The sequence below is a fragment of the Lichenostomus cassidix genome, chromosome 3 (genome assembly GCF_008360975.1).
Source record: "Lichenostomus cassidix isolate B80296 chromosome 3, HeHo_3.0, whole genome shotgun sequence".
NCBI lineage: Eukaryota > Metazoa > Chordata > Aves > Passeriformes > Meliphagidae > Lichenostomus > Lichenostomus cassidix.
This window is the reverse complement of record NC_139483.1, coordinates 109,239,287-109,259,848: the sequence shown is the minus strand read 5'-3', so window position 1 is coordinate 109,259,848 and position 20,562 is coordinate 109,239,287. Positions and strand designations below refer to the sequence as shown.

At 46.3% G+C, this 20,562-nt stretch overlaps 1 protein-coding gene across 1 annotated transcript; it reads right to left on the bottom strand.

Moving 5' to 3' along the window:
- Positions 1–4,250: 4,250 nt before the first annotated feature.
- EFHC1 (EF-hand domain containing 1) lies at positions 4,251–20,562 on the bottom strand. The gene is made up of 11 exons (XM_085057095.1): positions 20,381–20,562; positions 15,702–15,923; positions 13,766–14,053; positions 11,921–12,067; positions 10,655–10,847; positions 10,202–10,422; positions 9,461–9,601; positions 8,090–8,303; positions 7,599–7,746; positions 6,586–6,787; positions 4,251–4,565 (listed from the first exon to the last, which is right to left on the bottom strand). Exons 1-11 carry the CDS (start codon positions 20,489–20,491, stop codon positions 4,440–4,442), a joined length of 2,013 nt encoding a protein of 670 aa, XP_084913221.1. The 5' UTR covers positions 20,492–20,562; the 3' UTR covers positions 4,251–4,439.

Here is a 20,562-nt window from a genome sequence, read left to right as displayed (position 1 = left end):
GGGACTTGTGGTGTGTTCCCTTGGCTGGGTGAGGAGAGGGACACAGAGCTGGGGGCAGCTGGGGTGCTTTTCCATGTGCAGTCCAGGGTTATCCTTAGCATGCCCCCTACTCAGCCCTTCAGGTGAACTCCAGCTCTCTCCGAGTGCAATTCCAGCTTGAGGCTGGTGCTGTTGTCCTTCATGCCAGTTGTATTTTGAGGAATGGGTGACAGTTGATTTTCTGCCCCTCTTTGAGTTGAGTTGGTTTTGTTTTCCTGTTTCTCGGGGTGTTTCTTGTCCTTTCCTCACTGTGTCCTTGTTGAGGAGGCAGCGGAGGGAGAAAATGTGCAGGGACATGATTGTTCCTCAGTCCCCACAACCTTTGAGTGTCAAGTGAGAGATATTGGCAGGAGAGGGCTTTCCCCTTTTTCAGGGGAGCTGGGGAAGGAGGCTGGAGCAGAGCCCTTGGTGGTTCCTAGCCATTGCTTCTTGTAGCCTCTACTGGGTAGTTAAGACATTTTGGCTCAGAGGCAGCGACAGGACCTGTGGAAAAGAGCTTTACATTGGGGAGGACATGGAAAAGGTCTAGTGTGAGAGGTTTTTCCTTTCTCCTGCCTCTTTCCACCCCCTGCCATCCACTGCCAGAGCCCTCCAGGAGTGACTGCTGGCTGTCACCTCCCCAGAGCCTCAGCCAGGCCTGTCCACAGCACCGGTGCCTTGCTGCAGCCAAGCTGCTGACTCTGTTAACAGGTGACACATAGAGACCCCAAAAACCTGGCTGTGGAATGATTCCTCTTCCTGCCTGCTTGGCTTCAGGCAGCTTTTCCTCTTGCACAATCCTGTCTCTTCGTACAGTAGCTGATGATGCTTTGTATCCCAAGTGCCTTATGTTGTAGCCTCTCTGTGCACTATAGCAGTAGCTGAACACCCTCATGTACAACATATGCTACATTTACGTGGTTTTTTGGTTTCTTTTTGATAGAGCTACCAGGAAAAGGGACATTTGTTTTCGAAGCATTTCCATGTGTTCTTTTTATGATTTTGGTTTTTTAAACCTATAGATGATGGGGCTTTTTTTTTGTTTGTTTTGCCCTCCCCTATATTTAGTCCTCAGAAATCCCCATCCTGTTAGACTCAAACCTGGCAGGTTGATTTCTTTTGAGCTGAACCTTTGTTGTGAGGCAATACCCACTGTCATCCTGGAGGTTTGCAATCCCCTCCATCAGAGGGGCTGCCACGGGCTGCTCCTTTCTCTGTGTTGTAGTGCAAGTACAATCCCTGGGCTGCAAGCCTGCAGTAACTGCTCCTGTGTCCATGTCATTTCTCAGCAGATCCAGCCTTCTTTTCAGCCCAAAGAGCTTTTTCTTGGAGTATTTTCCTTGCAAGGAAATAAAAACCTTTATTTCCTTGCAAGGAAATAAAAACCACCTCAGTGGTTAGTCTGTCCTTGGCCACTCTGCCTATGAAATGCCATGAGCTCACTTCCCTTTAGTGGATGCTCTTTTCATGCCCCATCTTGTCAAGCCCTGTGTCATCTGCAGAAAACATCACCACATTGTTGGGTGAGGTTGGAAAACACCTCCAAACTCATTGAAATCCAGCCTTCCATCCAACACCAAGATCCAAGCCCAGACAGGAGCTCTTGTCCATCACAGTGCAGGTGATGGAGACTATCCAAAACTGCAAGTCTTTACTTCCAGTGGGACAGAATTCCTTGCAACCTTCCTGTGGGTTTGAGGCTGCCTTAGTAGTCTGTGTCCATTATCCAACCTTAGGAGGTCAGGAATTGAGTAGTCTGTGGTTTTTGGGGTGAAGAGTAGTGTTTTCCTGTCCTAGCCTAGAAGAGCTGTGAAATACCAGCACTAGTTCTCTCTTCTTGTCTTAGATAGTTGGAGAACGGGCTTGGGAAGAGAAAGGGGTGGAGGAAGAACAGATGTAGCATTTCACATACAGTTTTTGAGTGACTCTTACGTTATGGGGCATTACAGTCACATTTTGTCTTGTTGTTGTCGTTTAGGATTCTTTCTTCTTACTCATCATGTTTGGGTTAGCAGTAGCCAAGTTCCACTTCCCCTGTAGGTCCTCTTGCCCTCAACTCACTGTTTTAAAAGGTATTTTTGGTAGGCTTCCTGGTGGGAGGGAAGAGTGGCCACTCTGGGATGTCTCTTCCTTGCCTCCAGGTGACTGGAAGTTTGGAGCTGCCCTGCCTTTGCTGCAGTGCCTGGGGGTTTACAGCAGCCTCAGGCTCTTGCCTCTGGCAAATGGACCCCAAATTGTGTCAACAGTGGATGGAGATGATGGGGTTTGATTTACAGCCCTCCAGAAAACTTCATGGGGGAAGAAAGGTTGGTTTAGTAGGTTTTGTGTCCAGCAGGGAAGTATGTTCGTCCTCAGGGCTGTTTGTGGAGTTTTTCTGGGAAGAATGGCTGTTGGAAAAGCCAGGCAGAGGTGTGTAATTTTTCCTCAAAAAATGTTGAACTCGACTGATCAAACTTCAGCAAAGGAACTCGAGGAAAATTTCTGTTCTTCCATATTTATGCTTTAGTGCAAATTTCCTGATTTTGGAGGGGGTGGGGGGAATTAACAGTCTCTGGTATTTTATCCTGTTTGTTTCATTCTTCCTGTCACTTCAGTTTTTGTACGGATTTTGTTTGTTGTTGTTCATTGTTCAATGACTTTTGTGATAAACTCAGCAGAAGTATTTTTCTGAAATAAATAAATAAAAGGCATAGGTTCTTCCAGTGTTGTTGTCCACTGGTGTTTTATTCTTCCAAAGCTGTGCATGTGGCAGAGTGGCTGCAATGGGCTGCACTGGTCTCTCTCCTGCCATAGCAGACTTGTCTGTCCCCTTTGCAACATCCTGTATCTTTGTTTTCATGGAATCATGGAATGGTTTGGGTGGGAAGGAATCTTAAAGACCATCTCATTCCCATCCCCTGCCATCCTTCCACTATCCCAGGTTGCTCCAAGCCCTGTCCAGCCTGGCCTTGGACACTTCCAGGGATCCAGGGGCAGCCACAGCTTCTCTGAACAACCTGTGCCAGAGCCTCACCACCCTCACAGGGGAGAATTTTCCCCCCAATATTCAATCTAAATCTACTCTTTCAGTTTAAAGCCATTCCCTCTTGTCCTGCCACCCCAAGCCCTTTGCAGCTGGGATTCATCTTCCCACATTTCCCATGTCCACAGCACGGGCAGCTGCTCCAGAGTTCATTATTTGTGGCTGCTTTCATCAGAGGGAGTGGAGGATAAGGGTATTTGTGGGAGATGGTTTATCTGATGTGGTTGAGGCACATATTTTTGGTGAGCTATATTGTATATTTTGTGCAGCTGGCCCCAGGCACACGACATCACTTGGCTGACGGTTAGGTTACAGATTTTTAGCCTGTGCAGAAAATAGTTTCTGACTTTCTACAGCTCCAGTAATTTCATCTGCAAGTTCTTGGTCTCTTGAAATCTGAGGTGCATGAGAAATCCCTGGAGTGATCCTTGGTCAGGGTGAGCAGCAGCACAAAACAGGCCCAGAAGGGAGGAGCAGTGACCTTTCCAAACAAGGGGAGACAGGAGGGAGCTGTCATGTGGAGACTCTCAGCTGTCTGAGGGGAAGTGGGAATCCACAGCACAAAAGCTGACTTAAAGCAGCATTTTGTTCCAAAGAGCTTTGTTCTCCGTGTGCCTGACAGCTGCCTTTTGAAAGTGCTCCATGGCAACACCTGGCAGGTGTCACTTGGGGTGAGAAGGCTCCTGCCATGTTTACCTTCATGGGGAGATGAGTAACGTGACTCTGAGAGGAGCATGAGTGTCATAACTCTATTGCTATGCCAACTGCCTGTGTTCTCTTTTCCTTGGAGACCTGTCTGGTGAGATGACAGGTGGATAAGGTGGGTTTAGATGGTATCTCAGCCCTAAAAACCATACTCACAACTTTTTGTTAAAAAATGCAGAGCTGCTGTCAGCAGATTGGTGTCCAGATAACTGAACTTAGCACCCTGCTTCAAGTAGCCCTAGAACCACAATTTGTGGGTTCCCCCACCCTTATTTTAATCCTTAATTATTCTAGCCATTCTATTTAAAACAGACTTTTTAACACTTCTATAGGAACTACATTTTTATTGACATTTTAATAACAATTAAAACTGGCAGTCTTCACTACTTGAAGGTGAAAATCCATCTGAGAGAAACCTAGAGTGGTTTTCACTCCAGGCTCCAGAGAGCTTTAGCTCTCTAAAGTACTTCACTAAAAGGTTAAGAAAACAACAGAAGAACCTGACTTTGTTTCTCAGAAGTTTTTTTCTCCTGTAAGTTTAATTTCAACATCCAGCAGTTGTGAGGTTGTGGTTAAAAGGGCAGGGAGAGGTTAGGAAAGAAAAAAAGTGAGGGTTGGATCAGCTGGGTCTGTGAAAGGGGGGAGAGTAAAACAAAGGCGAAAACTAGAACATCTTTTTTGAAGTACAATATCTTCAAGTCAGCTGAGAATTCAGTTGCTGGTCCTGTCCTTCAGCTTCTGGGAAAAGATCACTAGGGAAGGCTAGAAGGAATTCACGGTAGTTTACCTTGTCTTCTCCACAGGAACAGTAGTCAATCAGCTGTGGGGACAAAAAACACAGCAAATGCCATAAAGAGTTGGAAAAAGCTGCAAAATTTGGGTTGTTTTTAGCAGAAAGTATCCACAAGTACTCCTTATGTGATGGAGCAGATCTTATTCCCCCATGTCGATTTCGCCATCCTGACAGTCCTGAATCACAGGTAATCTTAAAATCATTGAATCATTAAGAATGGATAAGACCTACAAGATCACCAAGTCCAGCCTTTAGATCATTAAGTTGGTTGGACTTGATGATCTAAAGGTTGGACTCGATGATCTAAAGATTCAAGTCCAACCTTGAAGGCCTACAGATGACACTAATCTTTGCAAGGAGAAGTGTTAAAGTGTTTGAGTTTAATCCTGATTTCCTTCTGGGCCTCACCAGAGTGGCAACAGAGGCACAAAAATAGAAAGCATGGCCACAGACTGAGATGGGCCAAAGGAAACCTTGCAGATATCCCTGCCAAACTGGGGTGGGAGCAGTGTATGTGAACAGTTTCTGTTCCCTGGTGTCACTTTGGTGTGTGCACATGGCATAAAGAGGAGACACAGATAATTGAGCTTGGTGACAGCCAGACTAATGAGCCAGTTCTGGTGTCCATGCCTGACCCTGCATTGTGTTACAGAGCCACAGCCTTTGTGTGCTTCAGGGGAAGAAAGGAGGCTTTTGTTTCTTTAATTGCATAACTAATCTCCTTCTGACACTCAGGGAGATGGAAGAGGTTTAATATCACAATTCCTTGAAAGGATTCTTCTTCCCCTTGTCGCCTGGAGACAGATTCACTGGGGTTTGCTCTGTGACTGACAGCTGTGCTCCTCTCCAAGCAGTGAACTCTGTGCCATATGTTTAATTTATAGCTCTGCCACACTTCCCAGGGCTCTGGGAACACTGGGATTAAGATTTCAGGACAGAAGATGGATGTTTTTAATGCATAGGTCCTAGATTGTGGCTCAAATGTGGGACTTTAGCTTCAATTGTCAAGTGCTCTCCACATATTTTTAGGAATGTTACTTCTCTCCCATTCTCAGAGTGGAGCAGGACTGTCACCACATGGTAAATTCCTCAGGGCAGAGTGAGCTCTGATGAACTGTGGTACAGCAAAGCCCTGGGTGCTGCTCTGCTGCTCAGGACCTTTATTCATCCCACATTCAGAGACACAAATCCTCTGCCTGTGCACCTTTCTAACCATGACTGTGATGCACACAGTTGACTGCTTTAGAAAATTTTGTATTTTAGCAAGGGAAATATTCCTCTGGTTTTCAGATATCTCTAAACACTAAGTCTGCCTTTACTGGCCACTAATCTACTTTCACATGATGCTAATGAAACATCCTTGCCAGTCTTATTCCTGAAAGGATCCTCCATCCTCACTGCAGGAATTTTTCCCTCAGTTTCCCTCACATTTTCTGCTCTCCAGATTGTGATCTCCATGTGCTGTTTATTGCTCATAGTGCCCAGCAAGAGTTAACTAAGTGGTTATGATTCTAATTATTATTATTATTATCATTATTTTATTTTGGGGACAATGTGTAGTTTTTAGACCTTCAATTCAGTTTCTATTAAATCCAGCTTTCCTAAGGCACATTCCCTAAGAATCTCAGTGTCACCTCTACTCAATCCCAGCCGTGCTTAAACCATCACAGACACTCCAAGCTCTGCAGGAGTCTATCCCTGATCTCTATCACGATCCCTGATCTCTGTCATGATACACAACCTCTTCTACTCATCCAAGACCTGAGCCAGCAGGAGTTTTCAGACTTTACATGACAGTGCAGCTAAACACAGGGGGAAACCTGATTAACATTTCTTCCTTTTCCTTAGAGGACAGCAATTCGTGTCTCCTGTAAGACAGGCTCAGTCCAACAGCTCAAAAGTTTTTCTGAACTGGGACTCTCTTGCCCTTTTCTGGAACTTGTTCCTCTTTGTAAGGTACAGCAGCTGGTTAGGGTTGGTTTTTAGAGATCTTTTGGAAGAGCTATAGGAGGGGAATTCCACAAGCACAGCACCCCTTCCATCTGACCTTTTTAAGAAGAATGGTACTGGTTGGCACTTGGAACCTGTCACAAACGTTTAAAAATTTTGCTTTATCCAGGAAGCCAGAGCCCTCCTTGTCAAAATGATGAAATGCCTCATGAAACTGCTTGGTGTTGAAGGGCTCCAGGAGCTTCAGCTGTTTCTGAACCTCCACAATTAAATCATCCAAGTCCTTCTTGGGGATGCCACTGCAAAAGAAAGGAATAACAGAATTTCATGTGAAAACTCATTCTGGCAGCCTTGTTGTGACACTTGTGTGAAAAAGGAACATTTCCTTGTGTGTTCCACAGTCCCAGGAACTGTGGGAAAGTCGAGTTTCAACCAGAGCCATGATGTAACTGCCTCCAAATGATGTTCTGAGGTAACAGGGTTGTTACTGGGTCACAGACTGGGTCTGGACAGCTAAAAAGGAGGATGTGGTCTAGGCTCTAATGGGCTGAGAAGCAAAGAAGGAGCAATTGCCAAAAAAAAACCCACTCCACCAATCACCTGCTGAACCTGAAACTATCCAGCAGCTCAAGGTAACAATATCTGATACAGTGAGCTGATGCCTTTTGGGAAAAGATGTGTCCCCCAGTCCTGGAAGTGTTTAAGGTCAGGGTGGACAGGGTTTGGAGCAACCTGGTCTAGTGGAAGATGCCCCTGCCCATGACAGGGATTGGAATTAGATGATCTTTAAGGTCCTTCCAACCCAAACCATTTTGTGATTCTATGATTTGGCTGGAAGTCCAAACACTTCTTGAAGTCAGGCTTGATGCTGTGACCATTTCTCTGTCTCTGCTGCTGAGGCAGAGCTGTCCCACCAGGTTTTTGGGCCAGCAGCAGCCACAACATTTTACTGTACACACTTCACACCCTCTGAATGTGCCCAAACACAGGCTCTTGGAGCTGAACCACCAGCAGAGCAGGAGGCTGGAGCCCAGGAAAGCTGCTGAAAATGTCCTTAGCTGTCAACCCTGAGTCTTATTTAGCCCCACCACCCCATTCTTTGCAGCCTACCTGCTGGCAGTCTCCACTACCGTGAGCCGTGGGCGGAAATGATCCCTTATGGATTGCAGTGTTGCTGCAGGGAAACTCTCTGCATTGTTCTCCAAATAATTAAGCACATATTCATCAGTGTCAGTGATAAAAAACCTGTGGCCAAACACTGGGGAAGAAGAATTAAAGAAGTGGTGTTACCTGTGTTTTAGCATGAGTTAAAGTCATTTCATCCAGGAGAGAACAGGATTCCTCTCCTGTGGCTGGTCTCAGCTTTGAGCCAGATCTGCTGCTTGTTTCACTTCTTGATATAAGAATAATTTCACTGATTCAAAGGTTCAAATGCTGACAGCAACAAAGTTACATCAATGTACACCAGCTGCTGGTCTGGAAACTCAAATGTGATGAGACACAGAAGCAGCAGATCTTTCACTTGAAGGAAGGGATATGCACTGTCCATGCAAAAAATGACATATCAGAGCAGAGTATTATAAATCCAGGCTAGATTTTACCTTCAATTGTAGAACCGATGGTGAAGTCAGAGGGCTCATAGTATATGGGATTCTCTGGAGTAGACCCTGGCTTGGTAACTCTGGTTCTTTTTAGGTATTTGCCTCCAAGGATGCCAGAGTTTCTGACTGGGGGTTCATAGATGCTGATTGTGTCATCAGAGAGGAAATAAGAGAGGATGAAACGACGATTTTTGTCCTCAGGGACTGGTGATTCCTAGAGGAAAGGTAGTTGGTTTGGAACAGAGCATTTGAACCAGGTTTTCATTTCCTGGGGTGCTTAGGAGTACCTAGTAACCCAGTCATAAGCACCCAGAGCCCAGAAGTTTTTTTATATCTGACTAAACAAAGCACTTGGTGTGCTGACATAGCACAGCAAAGCCCTAGACAGCACTTAGGATCTGAATTTCAAAGGTTACTTGCTTTGCTCAAGCCACTGAAGCAGAATGTGGGCTGAAGTTACCAAGTATATTCAGTGTTTCCACTGCCTGACTAATCCAAGTGAAAGGAATATCCTATATGGAATGATTCATCCCAGAGAGGCTGTAAAATTCAGTATAAATGTTATATTTTTCATTATACTGAGTGCCTGAGAGAGGTTGGTGCTGCTTCAGCTCTTAGTCACAGGAAGTCACTCCCCTGACACACCAGTGGGTTTACTTGCTTAGTTGAAAGCTAAGTGGATCTTAACTCCTCAGCTGTGACCTTTAGGGAACTCCTGCACAATAGGGAAAAGAAACCAGCTCTTATTCACCCAGAGTGTTTGGAGAGGGCAGGCACCAGGCAGCACAGGAAATGCCATCGCTGCTGCTGACGTGCCAGAGGCTCCTTGCATAAACCAGCTGTAAAGTTGGCACAAAGGCCAGAGCCTGGGTGCTGCTGTGGGTGGAAAATATAATTCTCATGGATTTTCCACCTTCTCCACTGGCACTTGGCTGCTCTGCTAGGTCAGCTCCTTGCTGGCTGCTGCATCCAGGACTGGCCTGTAGCAGGACAGGTGCTGGAGCCAGCAGCAGAGCCATCAAGCTCTGGCTGGTGGCAGTGGTTTCAGGCAGGCAGAGGCACAGTGCCCAGTGCAAGGCTGCTCTACTCAGGGCCATCTGTCACATGTTGATGGCAGAGGCAGTTTTTCCATAAATGGCTGTGGGTTTGTAGCAGATCTGGTTTGTACTTTTTTGCCTTTTTTTTTTTCCTAGATTTGTGAGCTGTCAATTGTCACAGCAAGCAAACAATAACCCCATGGCATCCCCCTGGGGATGTGCTGGCTGGGGAGCTCTCCTTTCCCACTGGCACAAAGGAGTTTGCCAACAGCCTTGTCTGGGCAGGCTGCTCCTGCCATCCTCCTGGCACTATTCCACCAAGGAAAGCACTTACCAGAGCCACCTGGTACCGCAGGACCTTGAGGTTATTCTCCAGCATCTTAATTATATCTTTCCGTGGAGGCTTTGGAATCAGACTGAGGCAGTTCTGGAGAGAGTCTTCAGGGACACCAAAACCATTATGGGGAGGAATTACCTGCATCAAGAGGAGATACCAACCATGAACAGCTGCAACTAAGAACAAGACAAAGTTTACAAGAGTGCTTATCAAAACCCATCAGATTGGCGAGGAAATATTCTGCCAGGTAGCAAGAGCTGTGACATCCTGCCCAGTAGAGATGATACCAACCTGGCCATGTGTTGTACTTAATGAATATATAAGAGGATTAAGAAAATCTGAAACTAAGAAAACTAGGTAATTTCTCTGAATAAAGAGGTTATGGATATATTAAAGAATCAGAGAGTGGTTTGGGTTGAAAAGGACCTTAAAATCATCTAGTTCCAACTAAACCTTCCCGTGCACAGGAACTCAGCTATCTCTATGGTTACACTGGTAACCTAATCCCCACCATAGCTGTGGGCTAAGCCAGCTCACAACTCAGTGGTATAAGTGCAGCCAGGCTTTCGTTCTTATCTTGATTATGACCATTCTGGCCTTGCCTTTTCCAAATTACTTGTTTTTTTCTTTAAGCTGAACTTGTTTTCCACAGGTTCTAAGGTGAACCTCTACTTTACTGTAAGAGCTTATACCAACTGCTTCCTTTCCTCCCTTCTTTTGAGAAATTGTTTGCAGTACCTTTGCAACTTTTTCAGTTGGTTTCTTATTTACATCCAGTGGCTGGAAGTCTGTGATGCCATGTTTTTCACGATAGAAGTCCTGTGTGAACTTGTCCATATCATAGATTAAGAAGGTGCGTCCAAGGAGGGTGATAGATTTGCCAATACCAAAATCTTTAGGTGAGTACCACTCTTGTACCTCGTGGTCAGTGATCTCCAGCACACAGCTTGGGAAGTTCTCTAAGGACAAGACAGCAGAAGGGCAAAAAAATTAATCAGGTAAATGTTAACATTATGTAGTGAAAAGGGATATAAAAGCAAGCTGTATAAATAGCTCCAGGGAGATGTTGGCACTGCCATTCTGCCATTGTTTCCCAAATGATAAAGAATTTACTGACCATTTAAAGAACTTATTTTTTGACCATGAAATAATGACACTTTAGCAGAGACAGATGTGTCAGTCTAAACTTACTTTTCTTGTCCACAAAGACTTTGGGCAAGCGTTGGCGTCTCATCAGTACCGGGAATGGATCTTTCCCATCATTTCTCTTGCGGACTTCCCGAACCTCCACTGTGTCATCTGCCAAGAAGTAATGGATGATGCAAGGATGGTGATCACCAAACGGACAGTTGGTGTCATCCCATATGGCATAGAAGCGAAGCACCTGGGGTGAGAAAAAAGAAGCAGACAAACATGGATCAGAATCATCTTTTGATGCCACAGAAATCAAACTCCTCACACTGAGATACTCTAGAGTTCCCCGGGGTTCAGCTGCTGAAGAGGCAGGAGAAACACAGGGAGAATTCAGTCAGAGCCAGGGGCATTTGTGTCTGTCTGAAATTGTCTGCTCTGGCACCTGGCATCAATATTTTGGGGGAGGAAAGGAGTGGATGCAGCAAGACCATTCCTAAAAGAACTGCCTCTGGTTGCTAAATTCCAGAGCCAGGTGGCTTATCTCATCCCAACAGAAAGCAAGAGAATAATGGATGATATTGAGCACAGGCTCTGCAATCCGAAGAGGGGCTGTTTACCAGGCACAAAGCCCAGAAAAAAACATAAAAGGTTTCATTTCTCACTAAAGCCAAGAAAGGAGCAAATCTGGAGTCTGTTCAGCAGACTGAGATGTTGTAGAATGAGTGAGGGTGCAGACACTCACAAGACCTGGGTTTCAATAGCACATATTTGCTGTAATCACTGAATCTTTTAGGTTGGAAGATCATTGAGTTCAATCTCTGACTGATCTCCACCTTGTCACCAGCCCAGAGCACTGAGTGCCATATCCAGTTGTTCCTTGGAAACCTCCAGGGATGGAGACTCCACCACTCTCCCTGGGGCAGCCTGTTTCAATGTCTAATCACCTTTTCTGTGAAGAAACTATTCCTAATGTCCAACCTAAACCTCCCCTCACACAATTTGTGGCCATTTACTCTTGTACTTTTGCTCCCTGGGAGCAGAGCCTGACTCCCACCCAGCTGCCCCCTCCTGTCAGGGAGTTGTGCAGAGCCAGAATTTTCTGATCCTGATCCTCATTTTCTCCAGACTGAGCTCCCCAGCTCCCTCAGCCACTCCTGGTGCTCCAGCCCCTTCCTCAGCTCTGTTCTCTTCTCTGGACCCTCTCCAGACCCTCAAGGTCTCTCTTAAATTGAAGGGCCCAGAACAGGACACAGGACTGGACGTGCCTCACCAGTGTGACGTGGGTAATCACACAATAATTTGGGTAATCCCCAGCTCTCTCACCTTTGTGTCATAGGCCAGAAATTGCCTGAAGGGGTCAGGACTTGCAGGCTTGATGGGCTTTTGCACAGGCCGACGATGTTCTGTGTAAGGATCCAAAACCATTTCCTCTGGAGGGTTCACTTCAATTCCTTGGCTCTCCAGGAACACCTAGGAAGGTCATCTGAGGTGTTAGTGCTGCCAGGGGTTCTGAAGGTAAGAGGTGACTAGAGGTTACAAGTGGGCTGAGATGAGAGAGATCAGAATGCTGCAAGTTCTTTCCTCACAGAGAACTCTAGTGCAATAGCAAAATACAACAAATGACAAATATATTTGCTTAAGCTGCTTAGCTTTGCTTATCCTTTAATTAATCAGAACAGTCCTGTCCTCAACATCCTGACTCAGATTTCACTTAAGCACAGTTTTCCTTGGCCTTAGGGCTGTAAATGGAAGATAACCGTCAGTTGGTCTCTTTTATATAAATTAAAAAGATTAAATTGGTGTATAAATACAGATGCAGTCAGCCTGAATTTGCAAGAGGCTTAGGGCTGTGTCAGACAGTAAGTTAGTGTCACTCACACTAGGCACACCAAGACCCATCAGGCATGAGGATATATATCAGCGGCAGTTTCATTCCATCTTTCAGGAGTGCAAATCTGAAATAGTGCAATCTGCTTGTTTATAAAGGGATTTTTTGCTTACCTTGGCTCATGAACAAACTCCAGGGTGTTACCTGTGGACTTGCATCAGTCACCCAAAACAACCTCTGAAGTCAACGGACTTGTTCCCTTTTTGGCTTTGGGAAGTGGCTCAGGAAAATGTTCAGCCCAGGAAGCACCTATGCAAACATCTCCCACAGGAATATGAGATCCCCCTGACGACTCACAAGGCAGGTTCACACTTTCAGACTCACTATTTTCTGGTCTGGAAGATGTCAGTAAATGATAAATAGACTATTGGCCTTGAGATATAGACCCAGGTAGCTCATTCCATGTTTTCCATCAATATTATCAGGAGGACCAGCTCTTTATTTGATGTGAATTGACTTTAACAGTCACCCAGTTCCAGCAGAGCTGGCCCCACAGCCACATTTATACCAATATATTATACATGTTTGGGAACATTCCTGGGCACTGAAGCCAACTGGCAAGGAAAAGCTTGTATCTAAACTCTCCCAGCCTGCAGCACAGGTTGACTGCATATAACTCACCTATTGGGAATGGTTCCCTGGAAGAATAATAGCTGACCAGGGCTGGAATTTTACTGGGGACAATCTAGCAGGATACCAGCGCACTGGTAATTCTTATTTCTTGTTATTGGATCGTTATTATCTCATTTACTGGCACAAAAATAGCCAGAAATAGAAAAGCAGGCCATGAGTAAGCTCTCTTAAAAAGGTCACTTCATACCATGATTCTCAGCCCATGGATCATGGCTTGGCTGTGCATGTGTGCAGTTACTGGTTGTCTTCTCTTCCACTGCTCTTAACAGAGGAATATTAAATCAGAAAAGGGTCAGGATCACTGATTTCCCTCTCATGTATACACAATGTTTGATGTGGACTCTAAGCAGTTAAACTGCCCAGACATGAACTTAGAATTTGTATTGTAAGGAGAAGTCCTGAGGACAAAGGACGGACTCCCAGCAGGCCCAGGGCAAAAAAACTGAGCAGTTAACTTGGCCTCAGCAAATGTCATACCCTGAACTCCCCATTGGCCTGAAGAAAGAAATCTACACAAAAACCCAAAATGAAAGACTACGAGCATCCATATCATGAAAGCTACAGCTGCAAACTGCTGGACTCTAACAGGTGATTAAAATCCTGCAATTCCTAGGAGTCTTTCTGTCAGTGTTCTCCCTACAACACACCTTGGTGAAGGAATCGCAGTTGACCAGGCGGTAGGTCCTGCCGTACATGGTGAGGTTGATGCCCACATTCAGATCCTTCCAGTGGTAATAATCCCCCTGCTCATTCTTGGGCACACGGTGGCGTTTCATGAGTTTGCCTTGAAGCAGACCTGAGTTCTTCACCACAGGCTCGATGACACATATGCTGTCATCCTCCAGGTAGTAGTAAATGCCCACTTGGCGGATCCGGTAATGCTCCTCTGCAGAGGTAGCAACTTCCTCCTGGAAGTAGGCATCGAACTTCAAAACCTGCCCAAGGGACAATATAGCAAAGGGAGAGAGAAAGAAAAAAATTGAACACTGTGATTACTCTATCAAGGCCAGTAATTTATTTGTAATTTGCTTTGGTGGTGTAAAATTACTGGATTAGATTCTACAAAATCTTCAAGGACAACCATGACCTAATCTGTGAGTGATGGTAGAGGCACCAGGAGGGCTTTTATCAAGATGTGCCTCTTGCAAATTTGGTGTGCATGAGACAAGTGTAAAAATACAGCCTTTTCCCTACTTCTTGATCACCTGCTGTGTCACCTGCTGCCAAGTGCTTGGCTGCTGACAGTAATCTACTTTACTGACATGCACAGATCTTTATTTGTCAGCTTTACAGCCCCTGATTTAGGGAAGTTATCCACAGATTTTAGTAAACAGGTCAACCACATCTGAGGATTTAAAAATCTGAATGGGTCATCATTTTAAGGCCAGGCTGGAGGGGCTCTGAGTAACCTGGTCTAGTGGAAGCTGTCCCTGTCCATGCCAGGGGGGTTGGAACAACACGATCATTAAGGTACTTTCCAACCCAAACCATTCCATGATCTGAAATCACATCTATTCAGCACTGACAGCAAAAGCTCATCTGTGCTGGGAAAACAAGGAAACTAATCAGCCAGTCACTCTGCTTGGCAGATGTAGGAGGAATATTCCCTCCTAGATCATTCAATGCCCCTAAGAAGGTGTAGGTGGCCAATCAGGCCTTGCATACCCAGCCTACATCAGCCCAGGGGCCTGGATAATTAAGGAATGATAAAGCCAGCAAGTTCCTACCAGTCAGCAAAGTGTCCCACAAGGGACTGTGACATCCCCAGCAGCACTGGGGCCCCTGCTGCTCCAGTGGCTTCAAAGGAGGGATCTGACAGACTAAACAGCAACATCTACATTACTCTGAAGGAACAGCCTCAGCAATTAACAGAGCACATCTGTTCCCCAGCCTGTGTCACAGCCAGGCTGAGGGCTGGCTGGCTGCAGGCTGCTCTGGCAGGGCTGGCAGCTTGCAGAGCCTGCACGTGCTGAGCTCCTGAGCCCTGCAGCTCCCACTGCAGCGGCTGTTCCATGGCTGTGGTTTGCAGCCTGGCCCATTGGCACACTGAAAACCAAGGCTCAGCTCAGGACTGCTCTGAGCAGACACAGAGCCACCTCCCAGTCTGATATGATCACCAAGATGTAACATGGGAAGCACTAATGGAGCAGTTCAGGCTCTGACATGCTGTGGTGACCAACACAAGCATAAATAGATAGACCACAGTCAAACTAGGGCTCCCACTGCAGACTGACTTTTCCAGTTAAAGCTCAGTTACAACCTCAATATACTTTTGGAAACACAAAACGCCAGGCTGTGGTTTGCAGAGCAATGCTTATAAACTAGAGCTTTCCAGAGCTAATCAAACCTCTTTTCCAATGCTGGAAATGCTCGAGTGTAACTTGCAGGGAATGTCTTACTTCGTTTACGTGTTATAATCCTCCTCCCGAGCAAAGAAAGCCTCTTTCAGTCTGGGATTCAGCTGTCTCTGACTAAGGGCTCTGGCATCTGAAAACTGCTGTACGCAGTCCCGTGAACCCTGGAGCTGACTGTTTATGTCTCCGAATTTGGCCAGCGATATTCCTGGAATCAGCTTCTTTATACCTTTTTGTCGTACTCCACGAACGCTGGCAAGAAGCGGGAAGGTGCAGACCTCTTGACTTGCCCGTAGGTCAGCGTGGCTCCCTTGGTGCATAAATCATCTAATTCATCCTGAGAGAGCTGATTTGGAAAGAGTGTCTCCCCGCCAACCCCCTCCCTTGGCAGCCGGGAAAAGGCATATCCATTTTTGAAGTCCAAGGTCTGGGACCGATGAAAAGATGTTTTCTGTGGAAGGAAATCCAGCTATCAAAATACTGCATGAATTTAGTAGATACGGCTACTGAAAACACAAAAACTAGTAAGAGAGTATAGTATTAAGAATGCTTCCCCCCACACACATCCCCAGCATTTTACTATGAATTACTGCAGCAGTTATTTAAAATCAGATTTTGCACTTAGATTGAGGAAGTGGAAAAAAACAGTGAGTGGTGGATATGCAAAGCATGAGAGTGAACTGAGATCCCAGCACTGCCACAGACTCTGGAAGAACTTAAATCACTGAATTTCCTGATTGCCACCATACTCAGTACCCGGAATAGTGTGTCAGCACTTTATCTGCCCTGGTATTTATCTCACCAGCTCTTTGTTCCCTACCCTATTTATCAGTAGTACAGAGCACCATGGGACCTGAGTTACTACCTCATGGTGCTCCCTTGACTGTTGTGCACCCTCTGTGTATTCCACTGTTATTTATTTTCTTAACTCTCCCCTGGCCATGATACAGGATTTTCTCTGCTGGGTTAAATCAAGGGGTATCATGCTCACAGAACTGCAATTATGAAGTGTACAAAAGCACATTACTTGTTTTATCACCTCTCTACAAAGTCATAGAAGAGTTTGGGTTGGAAAGGGCCTTGAAGATCATCTTGTTCCTGCCATGGCAGGGACACATTCTGCTATCCCAGATTGCTCCAAGCCCTATTCAACATTGTCTTAGATGCTTCCAGGGATGGAACAGCCACAGCTTCTCTGGGAAACTTGTGCCAGGGCCTCACCAGCCTCTTTGTAAAGAACTTCTTCCCAATATCTAATCTAAATTAACCCTCTTTTAGTTTAAAGTCTATCATTACAGTCCCTGATAAAAAGTGTGTCCCATCTTTCATGGAGCCCCTTTAGGCACTGGCAGGGGCTTTAAGTTCTCTCTGGAGCCTTTTCTTCTCCAGGTGAACACCCCAGCTCTCCAGTTTGGCTCCACAGCAGATGAGCTCCAGCCCTTGGAGCATCTCCACGGCCTCCTCTGGCTTTCCTCCAGCAGCTCCATGTCCTCTTTACGTTGAACCCCAGATCTGGAGGCAGCTCTGCAGGTGGGGTCTCACCTGAACGGGGCAGAGGGGCAGAATCCCTGCTGCCCACACTGGTGGATCAACCTAGTGCATGAGGGGTTTCTGGGTCCTCATCTCTCATCCATCAGCAGCCCCAAGTCCTCCTCCCCAGAGCTGCTTTCAACCAGAGCTGTGAACAGGACCTGGTCTCTGTCAGACAGTCCCATTCTTCACTGCTGAACAGCAGGGTCAGACTTGGGTGACATCAAACTGCTCCACTTGCTGCACACTCCACCACACGTGGTACCTCACCTGCACTCTGAGAGCCTGCCTGGTCCCACTGGGCTTTCAACACTTAATGCTCCAGAGAAAACAGGGGAAATTATGAGTCCTCGATAATAAAACCTCTTGACTTTTGCCAAGTAAAACAGAGTTGTACGCATTTCCATTGCTCAGAGAACAAGCTTCAGCTCCTTTTCCAGCTCCAGACTTGCAGTCAGTCCAACCTCAGGCATGCAAACTGCTTCTTCTCTACCCCCTCCCTCGCCCCTCATAGTTAAGCCTCTAATCTTATTTATACCTTCAAGGCCCCACTTGAATTCCACCTAATTCCCTGTTTTCTCTTTAAACTGCTACTACAGATCTTGCAATGGAGATAGCAGTGAGGAAAACAGGTGAAAATAAGAGTTGTCTGAAGACATGTCAGCAGAACATCCCATAAACTGCCACAGAACTGCCACTTCCTTCTCCTAAATAAATACCAAGGGAAAGCTGTGGGAAAAATATTCAAGGGAAAGCTGTGGGAAAAATATTCAAGGAAAACCAGGAAGTTTGTCTTTAACTTGAGCAATATCAGTGTTTGTTAGAAGTGTACAGGCTTTTAAGAGCCCACATTTGCCTAAAGAAAGTACCTCATAGATTCATAAAGCTCCTGAGTGGATAAGCTCTCAAAGTGAGCCTGGATGCCAGATAACATCTCACAGGATCAGGTGACTAATGCAAATTTAAAAGGGAAAGCCCGGAATGTAAACTCCTAATCTCAGTTGCTGCCAGTGTTTATCTGAAGAAATTCCACTGAATTAAGTCCTTCTTTATGCCAAGTCTGTAACACTTCACACAAACACCATTCCCTCTCCTAGTGTCTGTGTTTCCCTGTCCCATGAACACTAAGCAATAATAGCACTTTATTTGAACACAGAGGTTTCCTTCAGGACTTCTCAGCATTCATTTGGAAACCAAGTGGTGTGATGCCCATTTGATAGACTGGAAAATTGCAGATTTTCACGATGTTATGAATGATTTCAAGGAAATATTATTATCTGCTAATAATTCTGAGATAATCTTTATTACAGCATGATTATTTGTTTGAGTAATTTAGCCAATTTACTATTGAAGAACTCAGTTGTCACTGGTTTAGAACAGGTTGGGTAGACTTGGAGCAATCTGGTCCATGGAAAGTGTCCCTGCTATGGCAGGAGGTTGGAACAAGATGATCCTTAAGGTCCCTTCCCACCCAAACCATTCCATGATTCTATGGCAAGTAATTTTTATACATGAAGCTGAATACAGCCAGGAATGTTTTCTGTTAAAGATGTTCTCCAGGGAGGCTGTAAATCCCTGGTGTGCCCAAACCAGGCATGAAACAACCCCCTTTTTGGGGGATTTTTTTTAGTATATGAGAGAAATTAAAGGAAGCACCAGTTCTCTGTTGTACCACTTCCTCAAGAGGACATTGGGAGGATTTGGGGTTTTCAGGTCCCTAGTGCCTGGACCATTGGGAATGGGGAAAAGAAGAGGCTGCTTCCTCATTTAGGTATCAAGTGCAGAGGATGAGGATGAGACTGCTTCTTCCAGGAAACCTGGGAGCAGCTGAGAGTGAGTCACTCAGTGGGATTATCCGGGAAGCTGTGCTGGTATCAGTTCTGTGGCAGTTATCAGTTCTCTCACCACATTATTATGTTCCAGACCAGGACTATCAGGGATTCAGTTCTCCAGACAACACTAGGAGAGCAATTTTGGAAGTTTCAAAGCTTTGGAGGAAGGGCTATCAGGAGGGTGTTGGTTGCCCAGGAGACTGATGACTTCAGGGTATATCTGTACCCCTAACATGGGTGTGTGGGTCCAGGAAATAATTATATTGGGATGATTTGAGGGATTAATTCCTAGTGGAGCACTGCTCAAGGTTTGAACAATATTGGTTCTCCTGGGTACATCCAGTTGAGGATATCAGGTGAATTTAAGGATCTTGGTTCAGGACAGTATCAGAATGAGTTGAAGGTTCAGAACACATTCCTTTGGGAAAACTCAGATGGTTGAGAGAAGCGGCAGTTTTCCTGAGGAAATCAGGTTTCAGGACTGTAAACTGAGTTTGAGAGTTTCCTTGGAGCATCTCATGAACTGGTGGGGGAATTACTGGATGGATTCAGGGGGACTGGATATCCAAGGGGTGAGTTTGCAGACAATAGTTCTGCAGTTATAGAAGAAGCTTTTGGAATTTCAAATTAGGCTCACAAATGAGGGGGAGGAGGGGTGTGTGTATCTCTAAAGCTATAAGGACAAATTCAGGGTTATAAGATGGAGGAAACAGAGGGTGATCTGAGGTAACAGCAGGTTCCCTTGGTGTGATTTCAGGGGGTAACATATTCCCTTGGAGGAACTGTCTCCCCCTCCACTCTGCTCTTGTGAAACCACATCTGCAGTGCTGCATCCAGGTTGGGAGCCCAAAACACAAGAACTGCATGGACCTGTTGGAGAGACTCCACCAGAATCCATGGAGGTGCCCCGAGGGCTGGAGCATCTCTGCTCTGGAGCAAGGCTGGGAAAGCTGGGGGTGCTCATCTGGAGAAGAGAAGGATCCAGGGAGACATTAAAGCCACTTACAGTGCCTAAAGGGGCTCCACAAGACCTGGTGAGCACAAGGGGGAATGGCTTTTTGCTGACAGGGCACGATTAGATGAGACCTTTGAAAGAAATTCTTCCTTGTGAGGGTGGTGAGGCTCTAGCACAGGTTGCCCAGAGAAGCTGCGGCTGCCCCTGGATCCCTGGAAGCATCTGAGGCCACGTTGGATGTAGCTTGGAGCAACCTAGGATAGTGGAAGATGTCCCAGCCCATGGCAGGGGGTTGGATAGAAATGGTCTTTAAGGTCTTCTAACCCAAACCATTCCACGATTCTATGAATATTCTCGGGTTTAGCAGACCCAGGGATCTCGTGGATTTAGAGAAAGGTCTGAGGGAGTACCAGATTCCCATGGAGTGCCTTCAGGGGGTACCAGGTACAATCTGGAGCGGGTGTGGGAGCGTGCAGAGGCCCGTTTGATGGCGCCGCTCAGGGGGGCACCCGCCAGGCCAGCCCACCCTGACAGCAAGACACTCCCGTGGGAAGGGTTTACAGCGAGGGGACAGCGGGTGGGCGCGCTCACCGTGGGGTCCTTGATGGCGCAGCCGGGGAGGAAGGGCAGCCCCGGCCCGGGCCCAACCCCGGGAACTATCCCTGTCTCCTGCCGTGTCCCCGGCCCGGGCCCCGAGTTCATGGCGGCGGCGGCGCTCCGGGCCCGGCCCTCCGACGCGTCTCCACGGCAACCACCCGCTGCTCACTGCGCAT

Excerpts from the sequence above, each read along its gene's own strand:
- EFHC1 (XM_085057095.1), bottom strand. The coding sequence starts at position 20,491 with ATGAACTCGGGGCCCGGGCCGGGGACACGGCAGGAGACAGGGATAGTT. Across the intron at positions 15,924-20,380 it reads GCGCCATCAAGGACCCCACG|AAAACATCTTTTCATCGGTC; the intron begins GTGAGCGCGCCC and ends TTCCTTCCACAG. Across the intron at positions 4,566-6,585 it reads GTACCATTCTTCTTAAAAAG|CTGATTGACTACTGTTCCTG; the intron begins GTCAGATGGAAG and ends TTGTCCCCACAG.